The following is a 21,295-nucleotide window of genomic DNA, read 5'->3' on the forward strand; positions in this document are numbered from 1 at the left end:
ATTTGAGAAGGCTAAATTGATCAAACATAGGCTCACTGTCTGCCATTGGCCGCTTGGTCGTTACTTTAAAAAAACAAAAAAAAACGTACATTTAACGAACAAAAAAATGCTCCGAACGTTTTTCTAAATTAACTTAATACAAAAACGAAACGAAATATAATCACTTTGACATTACATACAAAACTGAACTATTTTAATAGCTGAAACAGTAGTATAAGCTGTTTTGGGAGAAGGGGAAAAAAAGACGGGCTCGGGTCGGACTCAGGCCAAGAATTCTAATGAGCTGTCGGACCCGGGCCGGACCTGGGCCTGAGCGTCTCGGGCTAGGGCCTATATTTGAGGCCCGTGCAGGGCTCTACTGTACATGCATGTTGATTTTATCAGACGATGTTGCGATTATAAATTAGAGTGACTCCTGGTTAACATGTATAAATGGGCCGTGTTTCGTCACTATTTAGAGTGGAATTTTTCTACAATATTCACTCATCATGACAGTAAAATAGGGTATTCTAAGTCAATCTACTGCAGTAGTCTATTTCCTCTCTCAATCAGTAGAAAATGTGGTTTACACCCGGTCATGCATGGGAAAAATAAATACCGTCATATACCGTTAAACCGGTATAATTTTGAAAAATACCGTGATATTAATTTTTGGTCATACCGCCTACCACTAAGTTCTTTATTTACACACAATAAACTAATCTTTCCTGTGAAATTCAGTAATTAAGTAAATTCTGTAAAAGTAGTAATACCATAATATTCTCTGCTGAAAAAAACAATAGAACCCCTCCCAAAACAATAGAAAATTGTATGGATTTAAGGGTTATAATGGGTATTATATTGGCTTTAATGTAAACTATAATGGCGTCTACTGGTATTTGATGGATTATATTGGTGGGATGTAATCTGGCAGATGGGAAACAATAGAACAACAGAAATTCCTTTTGGAATAATGCCCATAACACACTACAAAAAGTGTTTTGTAATTGTTTTAATGGAAACCATAAGAATTTCTGTGATGGTTTCTATAGTTTTTTTTTCAGCAGGGTAACGATACCCATACTGTGCTGCACACTGAAGCTGAAGCTTGACTTTGCAAAATTAAAATCGCAATATCTGTAAAAAAAAATCGCAATTAGATATTTTCCCCAAATCGCACTGCCCTATTTTAAAGTCAATCTTATTAATTTTATATTTAGGTATTTTTACATTCAAAATCTTAGAAACGCCTAGTCTGTTTTTAAGAGTGCAAAGCTGCACTGCTGCCCAGGTTGAAACTTTCAGGCCTCTGCCTGAACCAGTTTGAACCACACACCAGTTGATTCAAATTGCTTTACAAAGGAAATTTTGAATAGAGATGAGAAAAGCACACATTCTTTTACAACCTCAAACTCCCCAAAAGCCACCCATCAGCTTTCACAAACACACTCATATGTCATACAAGCATTATATGTTATCTGATCAGAATGTGCATTTATTTGGAGTGTTTGAGAGAAACCCTATAGAGACATTTGAAACTAGAAAAAGCAGAACATGTGGAAAAGGGTCTGAAAGTACTGGAATGTATCCCAGCATGCAATGTGTGCAAAACACACATTAAAATATGGATGATTTAGAATCCTTAAGTCAAATGTGCATGTCTTTGTATTATAGAAAAACATCTTGCTGTGAGGTGGCAGGACTAACAACTTGCCATCATGCTGCTGCAACTACTGTGTTGAAATGAATGACAGTAGGCCTTATATGCTTTATGAAACTGTTCAGTTATTGTTGAATTAGTCGGACAGCAAGGCCAACAGTGTTCATGATGTTCATCGCTCTGGCTAAGGGCCATACAGACTGTCACTTTCTATAGTGAGAAGTTTAGCATTTTCAGTTTACATTGTCCCTAAATGCTATAACGTCCTGTTTACCGGTCAAGTTTGAATATACATCTGTTGGAGTGTGTGCCGCTGCTCGGCTTCTGCAGTCCTGCTTCGGTCAGTCCACTAGTAAATAATGGCTTTTAAAAGGATTATTTCATGGATTATTTTACAACTGCTAAATTCATATTTTGAGTAAATCTAGGGTTGGGAATCGAAAATCGATTCCGATTCCAGAATCGGATACTTAAGGTCAGGAATCGGATACTTGTCAAATTAAAATTTCGATTCCGCCTATCGATTCCGATGCGCTTTTTTTGTTTTCTTCATCTGTGAGGACCGGAACTAGCGATCTGCCAGGACCTTGCTCGCTAATCTAAGCACTCCAAAGTTTGGCTACATTTGCGATCAGAAGCCAAAAAAGCTAAGTATAATATCTGTGATAGCTAAACATGTTGCAAGAGAGGTGTCACCACCAACATGACAAAGCACTTTAATTTAATAGATCGTTAAAGATCGCGAACACTATTCAAACACCAACGTGATTCTATTCCTAAATTACAATGATTCGTCTGTTTCATTCCTCAACCTTTGACATGTGCGATCAATGAAAGTTGTTATTATTTGGTTCGTCCGTGCAGAGTACGATCACATCAGTGTAATTTGAAAATTTAAATCTGCGTTCGCGCTGCCATTGACCTAAAGAGAGCAGCTGTCTGTCATAAATGTCTCTCAATATATGAAACCGCATCACAGTCTTTTCAGCCACACAGTATCATTATTTCTGTTACAAACATACAAATCACAGAAGTACTGGGATAAAAGTTTATAGTTCAGATATAAACTGTGTGTACGATGTGTATGGTAGTGATTAAAATAGAGTAAATCACCTTTTGAAAGTAATTTGACACTTCAAATGAAGATTTATCGATTACATTGTTACGCCAGTAGGTGGTGAAAAGGGGCTGTTAAAATGTATTCGTCTTTGAATCATACAAGAGATTTGTTTAAGAACGCTGATTCATCCAGTAATGTTAACAGACAAAAATGTATCCAGTTTCCACAAAAATATTAAGCAGCACAGCTGTTTTCAACGTTGATCATATTAATAAAACAAAATGTTTATGAGCACCAATTCACCATATTAGGATGATTTCATGTGACACTGAAGAATGGACAAATGGCTGCTTTAAATTCAGCTTTTCTATCAAGGAATAAATTACATTTTAAATTATATTAAAATAGAACCATTATTTTAAAGGGGTCATATGACGTTGATAAAAAGAAAATTATGTTGTGTATTTGGTGTAATGCAATGTGTTTATGCGGTTTAAGGTTCAAAAAACAAATTTTTCACATAATGTACATTATTGTTTCTCCTCTATGCCCCGCCTTTCTGAAACGCGTTGATTTTTACAAAGCTCATCGGTCTGAAAAGCGAGGTGTGCGCTGATTGGCCAGCTATCCAGTGTGTTGTGATTGGCTGAATACCTCAAGCGTGTGACGGAAATGTTACGCCCCTTATGCCGAGTTCACACTGCACGATTTTCAAACTCGTCGGCTTTTGGAAGGCCAAACAAAGTAGTTTCGGTTTCACAACGAAACAGCGTCTCCACGACATAGCGGCGGCAGCAACAATACTACAGCGAGAATAAAAGTTACGCCTTTGCGTGAACATTTGGGCGGTGTTATGCAAATCTTCCCACACAGTGACGTAGACGTGGGGGCGTGTTTAAACGAGGCGTTTTAGGAGGGCGTGGACAAGTCTTAACTTTTATAAAGAATATCTCTTTGGGTTTGAGACTGTAGTCTTTGCAACTTTAGGGATCTTATCTATGCACGAACAGCTTGTAACACTCCAAAGAGAAAGGAAAATTTGAAATTGCATCATATGACCCCTTTAAATTCTAATAATGCAATATTTAACAATATTGCTTTTTTTACAGAATTTTTTTGCTAAATAAAAGCACCCTGGATAAGCATATGAAACCTCATTCAAAAACTTTAACTAACCCCAAACTATTGAACGTTAGTGTCATTTTTCCAAATCAGTCACAAATAAGGTTTCCTTTCACCTAGAATGCTGTCTTAGAAGGCAGCTGCTTATGTAGGTAGTACCCAGCAAGGCAGCTCATTAACGGAGCCTTTTTATTTTTGATGGAATCTAAACTGTACAGAGCAAAACCGCTCCGCCACGGCTCAGACGGCCTAAACAGATGTCGCTCCCTGGAATGTCAGGAACCGGACAGTTACATTCCATCCTTCACCAGATCCCACATTCCATTCCTCCTCCACCAAGTGTGTATGAGTCTGTGTGTGTCTGAGTGGATAAGAAATATTATGTCTCTTTTCTTCGCCTGTGAGCGTGTTTGCCGGTGTGCGAGAGATTCCACTTCTACACCGCTGCTGTAGTAACAGACGGTGACCCCGTTCGGAGTTCAGTACGTGTCGAGGGTTGCAAACGGAGTGATGAAGAAAGCACAGATTGTTCGTCACGGGTCCCGACAACAGTTCTTACCATGACCAAGCTTCGCCACATCATAAACTGCTCTGGAGAAGGAGATCCAGAAAAATTGCATCTTTGGCTCTCTTGGACACGGTTGATCCAAGCTCATAGCGTTCCCTTCCCTCTCCACTTCACTATGACAACCAGCCCGGTGGCGGAGTCGTTTGTCTTGTCTTGATAAATATTTAGTCCCCTTGGTAGCAGTCGAATTTCTCTTTCACTGCTGTGTGCTGTTACATAATATTTCACAGGACAAATTCCAGTCTAAACGTGCTGGTAGCTTCTGCATGGCTCCCGACCATGATGTTGTCCTGGTACCACAATTTTAGCAAGAATGAAATTTTTGAATAGGTATTACACAACCAATAAAATACACAGCTGTTACAAACATGTCAGAAAACAGTCTTTGCTTTTTAGTTTTTGTCAGAATACTTAGATCCTACCACATATTCTACTTTTATTTTGTATGTTAATCGTCGGTGTTTAACCTGCTTATGATGTGTACATCATACATTCAGGATATTCAATTAAAAATACATAAAGTTGGATGGGTTGTATCCATTGCATCATGAAGATCTTGTTATTTGGCATTAGAGAAGATGCTTATTTTTATTTTATTTCTTGTTATTTGTTCTCTGTAAATTGTTGGATGTTTAATTGTGCATGCCTATTTGTACTTCTTATACATTTTAACTTCCCTTTGTCAATTATTACCTTACCTTGGTTAACCTTAAAAAAGAGAGATGAAATAATTGAATAATAAATAATGAATTTAATAATACTTCTAAATGTAATCTTTGGCAAATATCAAAATAAATATCAAATTTTCATGCTGTATATTATAATGTTGTAATGTCTAAATTTATGTGCGTTTTATTTGTAATATATTTAGGCAAAATTATATAGAATTTTAACATTGTCCATCTGTTTATTGACCGAACCATGAAAATAATTATTGGCTTAACAGTGTCATATAGAATTTCAATTTCTATAGGCTATTGGTTAACATTGTCCGAAATCTGTGTGATGTGAGTGGAAAAGTAATTTGTTGTCAGAATTTGTTTAAAGATTGTTAAAAATTACATTGGTTATTTAGGTAAAAAATGAATAGTTCACAATAAGACAAGGAACATTGGAAAGTGCACATTGGAAAGTAAACATTAGGAAAGTGAACGAGGTCAGTTTAGATTCCACAATGACTTGAAGTGATCACTCTGTTTCCTGTTTCACTGCCTATTAGATCCATGAGAAGTTACAGTGTTATGAAGACTGTGCTCCGACTCCAGTACTGGACAGCGCCGGCTCACTGGCTCAAGACGTGAGTGAACCATATGCACACACTTCCTGTTAAAAACCAAAACACTTTTATGCTCATAAACTTTACACACTTCTGCATGGATAAACACATGCACACATGCACAACGTATGCCTGTGAAAACACATACACAGACGTCTCCCAGCATGTCTAGCTTAAGACTTACTCCATGAGGAACTTGTCATTAAAGGAAAGAAAAAAGATTGATGGATGTCTGGGGCAGAGAACACAAGTAGATAGATGGGCTGCAGATGAGAGTGCGAGATGAGGCGTGGAGTATTGTGTGTGTGTGTCTGTATAAGACATTAGTCATCAGTATTATAAAACACTCAACGTTTAAACTCTCAACGGCTTGCATAATGTAAACTGACTATTATATCAACATGGCCGCATAGACACACACACACACACAAACCTATGTAAACTTTGAAGAGTTTACTCTGGATGTGATCACAGAGAGGAAAGACAGAAGGAAAGAACACAAAGGCGATTTAGAGAAGAGCATCTCAGGTCATCACTGACTTTATGATGGGCAAAAATGCACTTTGGAATAGTCTGGATATTCAAAGCATTTTTGCAATAAAAGATGCCACTTCTGTTTAAACAGTGTTGTTTTTGTGCTCAAATCTATATCCTAGAAGATCTAATCAGCTTTGATACACGTCCGTTTCCTGTTCACTCATGTCTCAGTGGATGGTGGCAACCAGCCATCTTGGGTTTCCATAGATCTCGACTTCCGTTACGGAAACTTCTCAACCTGCAGCTCAGATCCGCCCCTCAGATTTACACTTTCCTTCGGTGTCCCTAAAGGTCCCACACATGGAGAACCCGATATCTGCGTGTGCGTGCGGATGAGGTCCATCAAAGGGTCGGACAGCCAAAGCAACCAAATTACTCAGAGCCCCCTCCTGTGTTTTTTCAGACGTATTGTTTTCATCCATTGCTGTGAGGAATATACGGCGTGCTGCTGTTTTGAACGCTGTAGTTGGTTTGCCGCCACCGCTCATTCGAGTGTAAAGTTTCGCTAATGGAGCTTTAATTTATAGTGTAGCATAAAACGCCATTTTAACCTCCGCCTGGCCCGAGATGCTGTCTAGCACTGACGCAGCAGGCAAGCACCTCACACACACATTTCCACAGAAAGCTTTAGCAGAGATGTAATACAAACAACAGTATGAAGTTTAGCAGCAGGTGTGCAGTTCTCATTCTGGCCACAGGTAGGCAGTAAAGAATGCTACTTCCACAAGCAGGTCTCAGTCTGAATAAAAACAATCACCAGATTACAGTCCTCATCGCGTCCCGGGTGTCTTCCATTAGACTGTGGAAAAATGCAGCGCTGCTGGATGATACTCCACTCCGCTCATACCTCTCAGATGCAGAAGTCTGTTCTGGAGCCATCAGTCAAGCAAATGCATAACAACTGTCAGATTACACCAGAGCAGCGAAACGATGTCCCTGACTGATTAATAGAAACCGCTTGCAGAGTTATTTTCGATGATCATTCTATTGCCACACACAATACAGATGTCATAAGCCAGATGTGCTGTGATGCAGATCTCCGAAACGATTTCTTTTGTTGTAAGACAAAAACAGGCCACTTTGTATGACATTCTAATTGATTTGCAATAAATAGTATTTGGGCCATATTATCAAAAATCAAGAGACTGTTTTGAAAGAGATTAAGTTTTTAGGTTGATTAATCTCTGAAACACAGTTGTCAGTAAATAGTTTCCAGTGTTTAGACACGTAATGGCACTTAGTGTCTCATTGCAATTGCGTTTGATGAAAAATAATTTTAAAAAAATTATTTATCTTAAACAATATATTGTTTAATAAATTTAATCTTAAGTTTTTGTGAAGTGTTTTCTTTAAAATAATGATGCCTGGATATTTTGTACTGGTTATCTGATATGGATTTTTAAAATATAAATCCAGTATATAATAATACAGTTTAAATACATACGTAACAATTGCTGTAGTGACATTTGTTAATTTTATATAATATTCACTGTTAATTAGGAAAAAGATGTATAAATCAATTAGAAAAAATAAATTATGGTTAAAAAATAAACTGTAAAATAAATATTCATACTTTAAACAGCAACTTCTTGATAAAAAAAAAAAATCATATTACACTATTTTTCACTGATAAATAAACTGCTAAAAACATGGGTAAAATGCAAGTAAATCAACAGTGCACTCAGTAATCTGTTAAGTCTGTGATCTGGGAATCATATTTTCTCAATGACCAGAACACTGTTTTTACATACAGTACACAATAAATATGATACGAATATGACATAGTGGAAAACTGGAAGTAGTGCAGCATAATTTGAAATCAAGCATTTAAAATTAATCTTTTATGCTTGTCCAGTGACAGCACAACTGTCCGGTCCGCATCCAATTCACACAGATGGACCATCACGCCCAGAGTACACATGTTTTTATGCAGGAAACAATGAAACTCTAACGGCTGGATTTGCCAGCATTTGTGAGGTTCATGGTTAAATGATTATTAGTTATTCAAAGACTTGATTTATAGACTTAAATTACAAATATTTGTACATTTTAAGCGTGCACTAAGTGTCCAAATACCATAGTCATAAAAGAATGATCCCGGATCTGCACAATCTGTTTTTCTCCATGTGTGACCTCTGCTGCTATGACATCAGCTGCAGTGGATGGTATGTATCTGTTGTACACATGATGCAATTTGTGTGTGTGTGTCTCACTAAAGGTCACTGTCACCATTACTCAGTTGAACGTCACCTCCCATTTGGCTGGTTACTGGAAAAGTCTACTGACATCCTAAGGGAGCGATTCTTTCAACACTGATTACAGCATTTCAGCAGACTCGCTCCACACATTCACCCAGAACCAGAGCGAGTGGGGTCAATAATAAGGTTGTTGCTCAGGAGTAACACTTCAAATGGATCTGGGGAACAAGCCCATCTCTCTCGGTCTCTTTCCTCGCTCAGAGAAACAGCAACGTGTCTCTGTGCCTCATTTAGTGTGCGTCTGCGCTGCTATAAATCTCTCAATCTCTTAAACATACACACACTCTCCACCTGCTACCTGCCGCAAGGGAGACATTTATACTCCAATTATTCATAATATATGTGTGTTCATGTCTGTATGACCAATGCATGTGTTCACGGATGTTATCGATGCTCATTTTCTCTTGCTCTCTGGTTTCTGTTTCTCCCTCTTGCTATCCTTCTTGTCTGTTTCTGTCAGTTGACGGAGGAACTTCAAGGAAGAAGTGCAAGTAATGAGATCAGAGAGCTTGTCAAGCTACTGTCCAAACCACATATAAAGGTAAGAGAGTAAACAAAACCACACAAAATGACAGATATACCATTGTGTTACAGTACCAGTTAACAGTTTGGACATCTAATCATTCTTTAATATTACTATTTTCAACATTTTTGAGTAATATTAGTCATCTAAACTATGTTTAACTAAGTAACACATCTTTTAAATGTAACTCACAAATAATTAAAAGTTTAGGAAATTATACAATTTATATTTCTATAAAATTAATTGTTTAACTTAATTTGGTTTTTATATATTGCATTAATTTGATATAACAACAATATTTAGAAATACTACTGCAATACTGTTCTATTTTAATATATTTTAAAATGTAATTTATTCTGTGACTGTGACGGCAAAGCTGAATTTTCAGCAGTCATTACTCCAGTCTTCAGTGTCACATGATCTTTCAAAAATCATTCTTATATGCTATATATGGTGCTCAAGATATTATTTATTTATTTTATTATTTTTTAATCAACGTTGTGACAGCTTAATATTTTTGTTGAACTGTGACGTCTTTTTATAATTTGATGAATAGTTCAATATAACAGTGTTTAATTGAAATATTCAATAATATAAATATATAAAATATTCAAAATATTAATTTCTTATTTTAAAGAAACATACTGACACCATACTTTTGAACTGTAGTGTTAATTGTCTTTAATCTGAACTAGTCTGGCTACACCATCATTGTACTTTCTGCTCTTCTTTCTATATTTTTCTTTTCTTTAGTCTATTTTTCTTTCCCCTTATGTCTATAACCCAGTGTCTGTTGGTGCTGTGTAAAGCGCTAGCAGATGGCTTCTGGGGACTAGAATGCAGTCTCTGTACAATAGAAACTATATCACTCTCAATTAGTGTTGAAATGATCCATTCCCTTCGACCAGACATAAATCAGAACCTATTAAGCGATCTCTTTCCTCCTCCCTCATGTATGATTCACACATGAAAAAACACATTTTTCTCATATTAGACCCGCTTACAAACTTATATAGACATTGATGAAAGCTGCAATTACGGCAAGCTGCGTGTTGCGGAAAGAAAGAGCTGCTCTGGTCTGAGCGAGAAAGAGGAGATGAGTGGCTCTCGGTTTGTGTAGGAAAATAGATAGAAGTGTATTACTTTGCCCCTTTTTTCTTTCGCATCTGTGTGCAGATTTTGTGCAGGCATGTGTATGGGTAGTTAGTTCAGCAGGTTGAATAATGACTGTTCGGATGACAAACTCTTTCCTAATGAGAGCTGCATGCCCAGTTACATTTCCCAGACTTTATTTGAACAAGTTCAACAATTTGTTATTGTAAGAGGCCCAGTATAACTAATTAACATGCTCACACAGACACACGGCAAGAGTACCTGAAGAAATGAGTTACTGATTTTGACCCTCAATTCACTCTTTTGCCTCCTGGCCTGATGTTGACCTTATTCCTTCAACCTCAGGAGAGAGTTTAGCTCCACAAAACACCCTTTATACCTCTGTGTCTGTGTCTGTGTTTGAGTGTGTTATGCATGGCAGGATAGTGAATTTAGACCAAGTTGTTGGACTGTATACAGATTCTGTGGGCTGCCTCATAATTTCACTTATCAGGAATAGGTGAAGACCAGTGTTTTAAATTGGACTAATCAAATGGAAGAGGCAGGGAAATGCCACAATTTTGCTGAAGTAATCCTTTCCATGAACAGATCTGACAGTACAGTCAGATTTCAGTGAGCAGCCTTTTTTCAAAGCTGTAAATAATGCCAATCCAATTCCAGTTTTTAGGCACATAGCACATACATATTGATATTTAATGGCAGGTTAAAAATGTCAAAATAAGGTTAATATGTCAGTGAACTGTCTTTTTTTAAAAACAAAACCTTTTTGCACACAATTCAATTCATGGAAGAATGGAAGAAGCCTTTTATTTTTGTGGTGTTCCTGGAAAATCCAAAAATATATTTTGACTCATCGGTTGATGGTTTGACTCATTGGTTTCTTGTGACCTCTGTACATAGGAAGAATTGTTTAAATATTTTGAACTGTTCATCATGTATTTATCTATTGAATTTGTTGTAAGAGACTAGATTGCTTTTCAATGGCATTACTATGCAGTAGGCTTGCTGCGATAGACGGTGTTTTCGGTTTCGGTGTTAAGCTGCACCACCGGTTACGTCATTTGCCTACCGCGGCACCGCCCACCACCGTCGTTTAGATTTTTTTATAGTAACAAAAATCATTTCGCCTAGTTCAGTTAGAGGACAGACACTTTTAAAAACTAAACGCTCAATGCAGCGTGCCGAACCGTGCGCGAATGACAGTGCACCACGGAGCAGGAGTCAGATTTTATTTATCACGTGAGGAGATAAGTGAGTCGAGCTGACTGACAAGAGTGAGGTGAGAAAGACAAAACGATGGCAGAAGATTGTTTAGAAAGGAAATGCAAAGGCGCCTGTTTGGCAATATTTTAGATTTTGAAAAACCTATTGACTGGAAATTTTTTTTTTAACATTTGTTTCTTATTTATTTGGTTCCACAGTATTTGCTGATTTTCAGTTTTATATACCTATTTAAACTTTGTGTAGCCTAAGTAATTTATTTTATTAGGCATATATAGTGTATTTTTATTCGTTTTGTTAATAAAAGTTCTATGAGTTTGACGTTGTTGTTACTTGAATTGAATCAACGCCAAATTGCCGCTAATTTGAAAGCGAAAGTAAAATGCGCACTGCACTTTTACAAGCCATTTGAAAGCGAAGAAAATAGGGAAACTCAAACGAACTAACACCCCCACCCCAACGGTGATACCGGTATTACCGGTGTTGTCACACGTCGATTAACCGGTGGTAAAATTTCCTCACCGTCACAACCCTACTATGCAGCTAAGGTGTTTTGAATTGATCTTTTAGCAGTTGCTAAGTGGTGTGCAATGCTATCAGGGATACGCTGTTATTGAAGTTCCAGCTGAGCTGATACAGATGATAATTATTTTCATGCTATGACATCACAGCATTATAGTGCACAGTATGAAAAATGGATATTAATTTTCATTTGTTAAAGAGTATGTTTAAGTGTTAGTAAATTAGTGTTTTCAGTGATTAACTTTGTGAGCATTAGATGAGGATCAGCAAAGGTAGTCTAAATTGGAGAAATGAGCACGAACAATTAAGTATCCAGTATCGAGATAAGTGATGTAGATGTTTCATAGGGTGTCTCAGCCATGTTATGTGTGTTTGAATTGTCACATCCATGTACAAATTAATCTTCAGCTCTGCATGCATGTGCATTCTTTCATGTGGCTTTGTGTTGGCAAGCTGCACACATTTTAAGAAAACTGAATCACAATGCCACATTAATTTTGGCCTTTAGAATAAAGAAGACAAAGAAAGAGTAATGGTAAAAAAATGTGGCTGCAGATGGTTAATGCCTTGACGCTTTAATAATATTTATATTGTGACATTTTATTCAAGTCCAAGCATAACACAATCTGGGGTTTTTTTTTTACTTGGTGAAAGAATAGATCTGGTCATCTGGAAGAATCCAGGTCGCAATGTGTGTCTGTTTGTCTTCTGGAGGAGGACTTGGACAGAAGAAATGCATGGCAACTCGGTTGCAATTAAAAATGTTCCATTTCAAGTTTGCTTAAAACAACTGCACCATTTAATATGATATGCAGAGCTGTGTTTAGTGTAGACGCAAACAACCTTGTACCCTAAAGGGATTGTGAAAACTTTTTTCATGTCTGTGGTTGTTCTAAGTTGTTTACATCTCATAATATACTGCTTATCTCTAAACATAGTGTGTAGATGTGTTTGTTTGGCAGGTGTATAGTCCAGTCAGAAATTAGGTTTATTTTATAATGAGAGTCAAATTTGTATCGCAGTGGTAGGTCTTCATTTCATTTTTTAAATAAGTAGACTTTTGCAACTGTGTATCTTTTACTACATATTGTCAAATGATCAGCTAGTCCATGATAATACTGATTTTAAGTATCTCAGAACTTCTTGATTAATTTCAAGATGTACATGACAGAAATTAATGATAATTTGCCGTTCAGAAAGTTGAGTCGCATGCAGTAAATGAGTGAGATGTAGACTTGAACCCATTTTCTAGTGAATCGGCTAGGGTTCGGATCACAATGTAGATCTGATTTAAAGCTCTGTATGTTTTTTTTTTTCTTCTGTGCATCTTATGAGAAAAAACTCAGAAGTTTTCTTGTCATTATTTTTGCAGTCTTTTATGACGTTAAATGTGGACTGCAAACTCACTTTCTGGTAAAAAGGGAATTCAGCAGCGTTGGTGTGGACTGACTGAGTGATTCAGATTCAACTTAATTTTTTAATTCAGTTTAATTATCTATGAAGACTGAAGTGTTTTGACAGAAACAAATTAATTATCAGATATTTCTAATATTTAATATGTAATTTTCAGTAAAACGCTGGATTTGAAATTGACCCGCTTACTAGACACATGACTCACTCTCTCTCTCCCTGTTTGTTTCCTCTCTCTTTCGCTCTCTCTCTCCCATCTGTTCTGCTTTAGCCACATGTTGAGTGTTGTTGTGGAGCTCAATCCCATGTCATAAAACAGACACTTTTCTTCTCCTCTCTGTCTTGTCTCTTGTCTCTATTTTTTTCTTCTTTTTTCTTTTCTCTTCCCTCTCTTTTTTTTATCTCTGGCACACAACTGGAAGATGTTTTAATATTGGAAATGCGAGGGAGAAAAGGAGCAAAAGAAAAAGTGTTTCAAGCTGCATTTGACACAGCATCGTTAAAACAGTTCAGTAATGAATCTCTGAATGCCGTCATTCTTTTGCTATACCTCGTTCTCTGAGAGTTAAGGTGTGAAATATCTGAAATGGCTGAGAACTTCATTGCCTTCTGTCCATCCATCTGCCATAAAGTGTCCTCACCCCTTGGAAGCTCACAGCAATGTTGCCGTATTCCCAGCGGGATACTCGTAATACTCATAATAATCTAATCAAATGAAAGATGACAATATGATTGGTCTTGGTTTTGATTCAGTTCTTTTTTTTCCTGCTGGAGACACTTTAACAAATAACATTGCCAAAGAGGGTTGTAGTGAAATAGTGACTGTAATCAATTCAAAAGCAGCTTTATTTGTCAGTAGGAGGTAGTAATCTAAAGCAGTAAGACAAACGACTACTGTTTGTCTTACTGTGTGAGCTTCTGTGGACTTTTATGTGTACAACTCATTCTCGTTGCAGAGTTTGTTGTCTGTTCATGATACCGTGGCCAGGAAGAGTTACGATCCAGAACTTCCTCCTCTGCCAGACGACATTGATGATGAAGAAGATTCTGTGAAGATCATTCGACTGGTCAAGAATAAAGAGCCTTTGGTGAGAGAACTTCCTTCTCACACACACTTACAAACACATGCAAATTTCCACATGCTGTCAAAGCCAGACACACAGGGGCTGCCATTATTCAAGCTCACGTAGTGGAAAACACTCTTGTGAACATGAAGCACATAAATACAAGCGCACTCGCGCGGTGGTGTCAGTGATGTGTTTGGCTCGCACTCCCTGTTCACCCTTATCCTCTAGTTCCTGAGTGACCACATATCCTCCATCTAAACATGACACAAGCCACATTCCGCATTACCTTACAGACACTCTCACCCGCTCTATGTCCAGTGGTCTCCTGCGGCATTTAGATGTATGTGTCTGTTCCTCTTTCCCTTACGTGTCGTTCACAGCTCTCTCTAGGCTAGATTTCTGGCCAACTTTCGCTCCTCCATTTCATCTCATTTCTCTGCGAGCTGTCAGAATCCAGACCTCTGTTTACTCGTATAGTCATCAGCTGCACAAACCTGTTTGGATTCAAGCTTGAGGCTGTACTGTACTTGAAAGTGACAATGAATGAGCATTGACATCTATTGGCATTCTCGAGTTTCGAGAATCTCAGAATGACATATTAAATATTTTTGTATTTAGCTGAGCAGTTGTTGGGTGATTTGCCAGTGTATTAGATTTCTTTTACTACATCACAACAAATATGCTGGACTAAAGTGCTTGTGGGGAGAAACATTTATTGGAGGTGGTGTGGTAGTGTAGCATAACACTCCTAGACTAATGTTGACTTTCTAATTTCTGGACCTAAGACTGCCTGACAGACAGTATGTCTGATTTTATACCAAGTTTATACTTGTGATGCACGTGATGGCTAGTTTTTGATTTCATCTAAATAGACTACATTGTCACTATGTAATTGCATGATGTATTCACAATATTTACACTACCACTACCATCAACACTACACTTTTTTTTTTTTTTTAGCAATGATGCTTTAAATTGATCAAAAGTGACAGTAAAGACATTTTATGATGTTATGAATCATTTTTTTAAATTTCAAATAAATTCTGTTCTTTTGAACTTTCTATTCATGAAAGAATTCTGAAAAAAAAGTTTTCACACAAAATATTAATCAGCACAACTGTTTTCAGCATTGATAATAATGAGAATTTTTTCTTTAAAGTGTCTTGAGCGCCAAATCAGCATATTAGAATAATTTCTGAAGGTCATGTGACACTAAAGATAATAAATGCTAAAAATTCAGCTTTGTCGTCACAGGAAGAAATTGCATTTTAAAATATAGTGAAATGTTACTATAACTTGAAATAGATGTTTTTGGTCACACTTCATTTTAAGGTCCAATTCTCGCAATTAACAACCCATTAACTATGACTTTTGCCTCAATAAACTCCTAATTTACTGCTTATTAATAGTTAGTAAGGTAGTTGTTAAGTTTACGTATTAGGTAGGATTAGGGATGTAGAATATGGTCATGCAGAATATGTGCTTTATAAGCACTATAATAAACAGCCAATATGTTAATAATAGGCATGCTAATTTTTTTTTTTTTTTTTTTATGACAGTTTTACTGTGTTTTTGATCAAATAATAGCTTTTTAATTGTAATGTACTTTAAAGCTCTCGCCTAGTTGCCTACTGTAGCTAAGCATTCAACCTTCGAATGATATGTTAAAACGAGGTCCTGACCTCTTTAGTCATCAAAGCTCCCAGGAAGTCCCAGGAAATGTATAATTATAGGTAGAGGTATAATCTTGGCATCCTGGCCAAATTTGTTCACTACCCTCTGTTGTAATCCCTGTATCAATTGATTTGCTTCATCACTCCTCTTCACTAATAAGCAGGTGTGTGGTGGGCATTCTGGCGCACTATGATTGCGTCACATCATCCAGGTTGATGCTGCACACAGGTGGTGGTTGAGGAGTTTGCCTCCTTAAAAAAAAAAAAAAAAGTTCTTTAAATATTTTTGAAGTTCTATATGTGACAAGTAATTATTATTAATTGTTAGTACATTATGTATGAGATACAATGCATAATAAACACACCTGCTGTTCAGTTCAATTGTTTTTATGAATGGCCCTTCAGGATTGTTTGTATGTCCTGAAATATGGTGTATAGGTGGTCAATTAATAATGGATTTCAAATGCGTTCCAGATCAGATGCGTTCAGAATTCAGATTTAACATCTGTAATTGATCAGCATTCGATTTTATTGTGAAATCCTAAGTGAAATGAAATTCAAAATAAATCTCTCTTTTCCTCTCAATAAACATTGGGCTTTGGTTAGGTATAGTGTGACCTGTGGCCCAAGTCCTCAGCAATTTTAGATGCTGGCTGCCCCTCCAAAACCTCTAGCTGTTTTTCAGACAAGAAGTTAAATGTCAAGTCTTCATTTTATTTCTTTTCTCTCTGATTTGAATTTGAAATTGTATATATCAGGTGCAGACAGCCTGTGCAGTCATTATGACAAAAGTACTGCAAAGTTGAACTCTAATTTCTCTTTCTTTCTCTGGTGTGGTAGTTAGCAGGCCTCTGCCTCTGCGGATGATTCATCGGTTTGTATAATTGTGATTAGTCGAATGGGTAGGATTCAGTAGCTCTGATTAATTGCTATCATTTTTCAGCCCATGACATCATGCGTATTTTAGTGAGGGGAGTAATGAGGAGAAAGTGAAGGGGGTTCAAGCACTTCGGGGATGGGACCCAAATCCTCAAATGCTCTCCTCTCTATTTGGTAACTTTAACCTGCTGATTTATTAGCAGCAATGGCAGGATGCTGAAATAATTGGGCTTGGATCAGCATACATGTGGGGTGACGGCAACAGCAACAGAAGTGAGCTCAGTGGTGGATTTTATTGAAAGAATGTGTCGTTTTGGATAAGGTTACTGAAAGGTCTATAGGAAGGCGAAAGACTGTGTGTATGGGGTGTGTGTTTGTTGGATAGATGGAAGTGTGTATATTCTATCCAGATTTTCAGACTGAGTAATAGGAGAAGAGTAGACAGAACAGACATTTGCCAATAAGATGATTTGGCTATAGATTGTGTGCACTCTTTTCATTGCACTGTTTGTTTTGGCTAGCATATTCTCATCTAGGTGCTTATTGCACTTTTAAGATGGAGACTGCTCAACAAAATTTTTCATCCGTAACTATACAGTTTGTCTTTTGATGTAGTATTCTTCTTTAATCTCCATGTTACTCATCCCGAGGTATGTGGTAATCTACCCCCTCACCTTCTCCAAAATGAGGACCTCCTCTGGCTTCTGTTCTGTTGGAATATATTTTTTAATCACAAATTATATTGTCAGTATAACAGTTTGAGTGAAAAGTTGACAAAAATTTGGTATATCCACCTTTTGCTTTAATAGCAACATCACAAGTGTGTCTCTATCTTCATCTATCTCACACATACACTCAGTTAGACCCTGTTTACACTAGTGCGTTTTCGTTTTAAAATGAAAACGATCCTCGTCTACACTGGCGTTTTCACTGCATTTCAGAAAAACATCTCCATCCACACTACACAACTGAAAATGCATGTCACATGAACATTCATGCAGGTACAGCCATAGATTTGTATAGATTCCCTATTATTTAGATGGCGGACGTCTATGTGGTTGGAGCGGTTGAATGTGGCATCTACCTATACATATCTATGGGTACAACAATGAGCATGATGTTATTGTATACACGGTCGTCAAGGATACGCAGAGCAAATGTGGGCAGCCATGCCATCGTTTTCAAAAGTCTCCGTTTTGGTCCGTTTACACTGAAAAGCAACCCCAGAGTTTTCAATCTAAAACCGGGTTTGCAGCATTTTCAAAAGTCTCGAAAACGCCGGAGTAGTGTAAATGACAGGTGTATCCGTAGCAAAAGTTATGCATTTTAAAACGAAAACGCTCTAGTGTAAACGTAACCTTAGAGGTCTGTTGTGGAACACGTTTCTCATTAAAAATGTATATATTTTATTTATTAATCAAACCTGGAAGTCGTTTTGATTCTTTATATGGTTAAATGTAAATCTGATTGATCGAAGTTCAACAAGTGAAGTTTAATGCAAAAGTCAGCAGGAAAGTGTTTATTGAATTTCTACAAATTTGCCTTTGCTGTGCATTTAAAGAAATTACAGAAAAGATTGTAGTAATTATTATGCAACTATTTGTTTTCCTAATATGATCTCTGCCAGGGTGGATCTCAGGAGGCAGTATGTCTTACATCCTAATCAATATCTTGTCATCAAATTCCATATGTTTAGACTCGAGAATCCAGAATTCTGGATTCACATAACATTCTTAAGAATAAAATTTTCTATATTTCATCTGACACCACTGATATATAATGTAAAAATGACAAGTCATGATCCTGTGACTTTAAGCAACTCAAAAACAAGTCAAATAGGGACTTTGTTTTTAATTTTATAATTACAACATATTTTCCAACAGCATAGCATATACTCTCACACACAGAAATTCACATGATGCATTCATTCTTGAGAGCGTGCAAGAAAAATTACGCATAAATGAGCACTACAGACCGATCCATTTTGAGACCGGCTCTATAAAAATAACTCTTAAAATACACAGCACATTTAAAAAAAAAAAATTATCTCCTAGTGCTGAACTCCCCGTCAGCCATTATTACAGTAATGTATATTACTGTAATCTGTGTTATTTGGAGATGATCATCGAGTCTTCAGCAAAAACCACCACACAATCAAATAGCAACAAAGCCTGTGATTTTATTTTTAAGACATTTACTTTTTATGTTCTTTTGAAAATATTTGAGAACTTTTTAACTTCTTTCTTAAATGTGTTGTGTTAAATGTGTTGTGCAGTACATCATTTTTTTTTTTTTTTAAAGAAAGTGAAGTGACCAAAGTGAATGATTCTCCTCAAACAGTTTCAGTACCCCAGGACAATGTCAATGAAGCATGCGGAACGTCCTAAAACACTTGTTTCTTTTGGCGTATTGCTGTTGACTGTTCATGGCAATGAAATCTATACAATGGTAGAGGACCAAGTCTCCGAGACCGTGAAGCCAAAACAAGACTTACTATGGAAAAAAAAAATGTTTTTGAATGTCTGAGCTTAGATTTGTCATGTTGAGCCTTGGAACACAAGCATAGCCAACAGACATTCTGTACTATAAAAGTTCACACTGTTCTCATTTTCTCTTTGACCTCTCATTGGTTGATGACATTTACATTTACATTTAGTCATTTAGCAGACTCTTTTATCCAAAGCGACTTACAAATGAGGACAATGGAAGCAATCAAAATCAACAAAAGAGCAATGATATGCAAGTGCTATAAGAAGTGTCAGTTAGCTTAACGTAGTACACGTAGCAAGGTTGTTTTTTTAAAATTATATAATAAATAAAAAGAAAATAGATAGAAATAGAAAAAGAATAGAGCAAGCAAATGTTAGAGGCCCCTTTTTTTTGCTTTTTGTTAATTGTATATTAAATAAAGAGAAAACAAAGGAGCATTGCAATAGTTCAGCCTGGATAAAACAAGAGCTTGAACAAGGAGTTGTGAAGCATGTTCCAAAAGAGGGCCTGATCTTCTTGATGTTGAATAAAGCAAATCTGCAGGACCGGGCAGTTTTAGCAATGTGGTCTGAGAAATTCAGCTGATCATCAATCATAACTCCAAGGTTTCTGTCTGTTTTTGAAGGAGTTATGGTTGATGTGCCTAACTGGATGGTGAAATTGTGATGAAACGATGGGTTTGATGGAATCACAAGCAGTTCTGTCTTGGCAAGTTTGAGTTGAAGGTGATGGTGCTTCATGACACAAGGCTTGATGACACAAGGCTTCATGGATGTTTCCTCTCCAGCAGCTTCATTAGAAACCTTTTTTATATATTTTGACATATTTTGATGCTAAATATTTCCGAATGGTAGTTTTTGGTTCTTGATATCAGTAGGGTTTATATGTGAGATATGAGAACTGTAATTGACATTCAGAAAATGTATAATTGTTGACTGCCCTGGATTTATACGGGAAGACAAATTACTATACTAGGACTGTCAATTTAACATGTTAATTTGCTTCAAATAATTATGAAAAAATAATGTAAATGTTCAAATTAACGCATTTAACACACACAACACAACTTTGTCATCTTATATTGTGTGCAATTGAAATGAAATGAAATTTAAATGCCCCTAATATTCAAGATATGAGGGCTAAAAAAATTCTCAGCCAAAACTGATGTTTGATTAATTTGCGATTAATTACATTATTCGGCACATCATAAAATTAATTGTATTTAAAAAATTTAATTGCTTGATAGACCTAATAACCAAATGGTATCTATTTCTACCTTAATTTGTAGTTAGCTTTTGCTGCTTAAGGTTTTCATCTGTTCTTTCTTTTCTTTTGAAGCATATGGAAGGTTATAAGGTCATCCGTTTGGGTTAGTGATAAAAAACCAAGCACTAAAGTAATGTCACTTTCTAGAAATAATGGACGCACAAATTAGATTAGGGTGAAAGACGGGAGCACACATGATAGCGCTTTTGCGATACATCTGTGTACTCAGGAGAAATATATCATGGCCCTGATGGCTCCGAGTGGAAGAGAACGTTCTCTCCAGTGAGATATTGACGACAGACACTGACATGCACCATCAGAGGGTAGTGTTGGCCTGAGAGCTAATGTGTCACTCATCTCCTACGTTACCTGCTGAGATCAGTAATAGACTAATGTTGGCCAGACAAAGTTTTAGGCTGTTCATACAAGGTTCCTTCATACATTCCTACAGCCTTGTCAACAGAATAAACATTTTATTTATTTATTTAAAATAATTTGATAATGAATACATTTATTAATAGACAAATGATTCATTTAAAGAATATTTGAAATGCAGATTTATTAGGGTTAGAGTTTGTCACTGGTCATTATGTAAGTGTGGTGTTCAGGCCTCTCTCCTCACCTTTTGCTGTTTTTCTAATCTTTCATTCCTTCCTCTGCATAGTGTGCTC

The 21,295-nt window shown here is 36.7% G+C and overlaps 1 protein-coding gene across 1 annotated transcript in view; it reads left to right on the forward strand.

Annotated features, from left to right (window-relative positions):
- The window catches only part of LOC107721969 (MAGUK p55 subfamily member 7-like), a 108,790-nt gene that overhangs the window by 31,182 nt on the left and 56,313 nt on the right, over positions 1-21,295 (forward strand). Inside the window, exons 3-5 of the mRNA XM_016530202.1 lie at positions 5,609-5,686; positions 8,921-9,001; positions 14,206-14,337. Coding sequence (XP_016385688.1) covers positions 5,609-5,686; positions 8,921-9,001; positions 14,206-14,337 — 291 coding nt within the window. The remainder of the gene's footprint in view (positions 1-5,608; positions 5,687-8,920; positions 9,002-14,205; positions 14,338-21,295) is intronic.

This window comes from Sinocyclocheilus rhinocerous, unplaced genomic scaffold (genome assembly GCF_001515625.1).
Source record: "Sinocyclocheilus rhinocerous isolate Xijiao unplaced genomic scaffold, SAMN03320098_v1.1 scaffold3957, whole genome shotgun sequence".
Lineage (NCBI taxonomy): Eukaryota > Metazoa > Chordata > Actinopteri > Cypriniformes > Cyprinidae > Sinocyclocheilus > Sinocyclocheilus rhinocerous.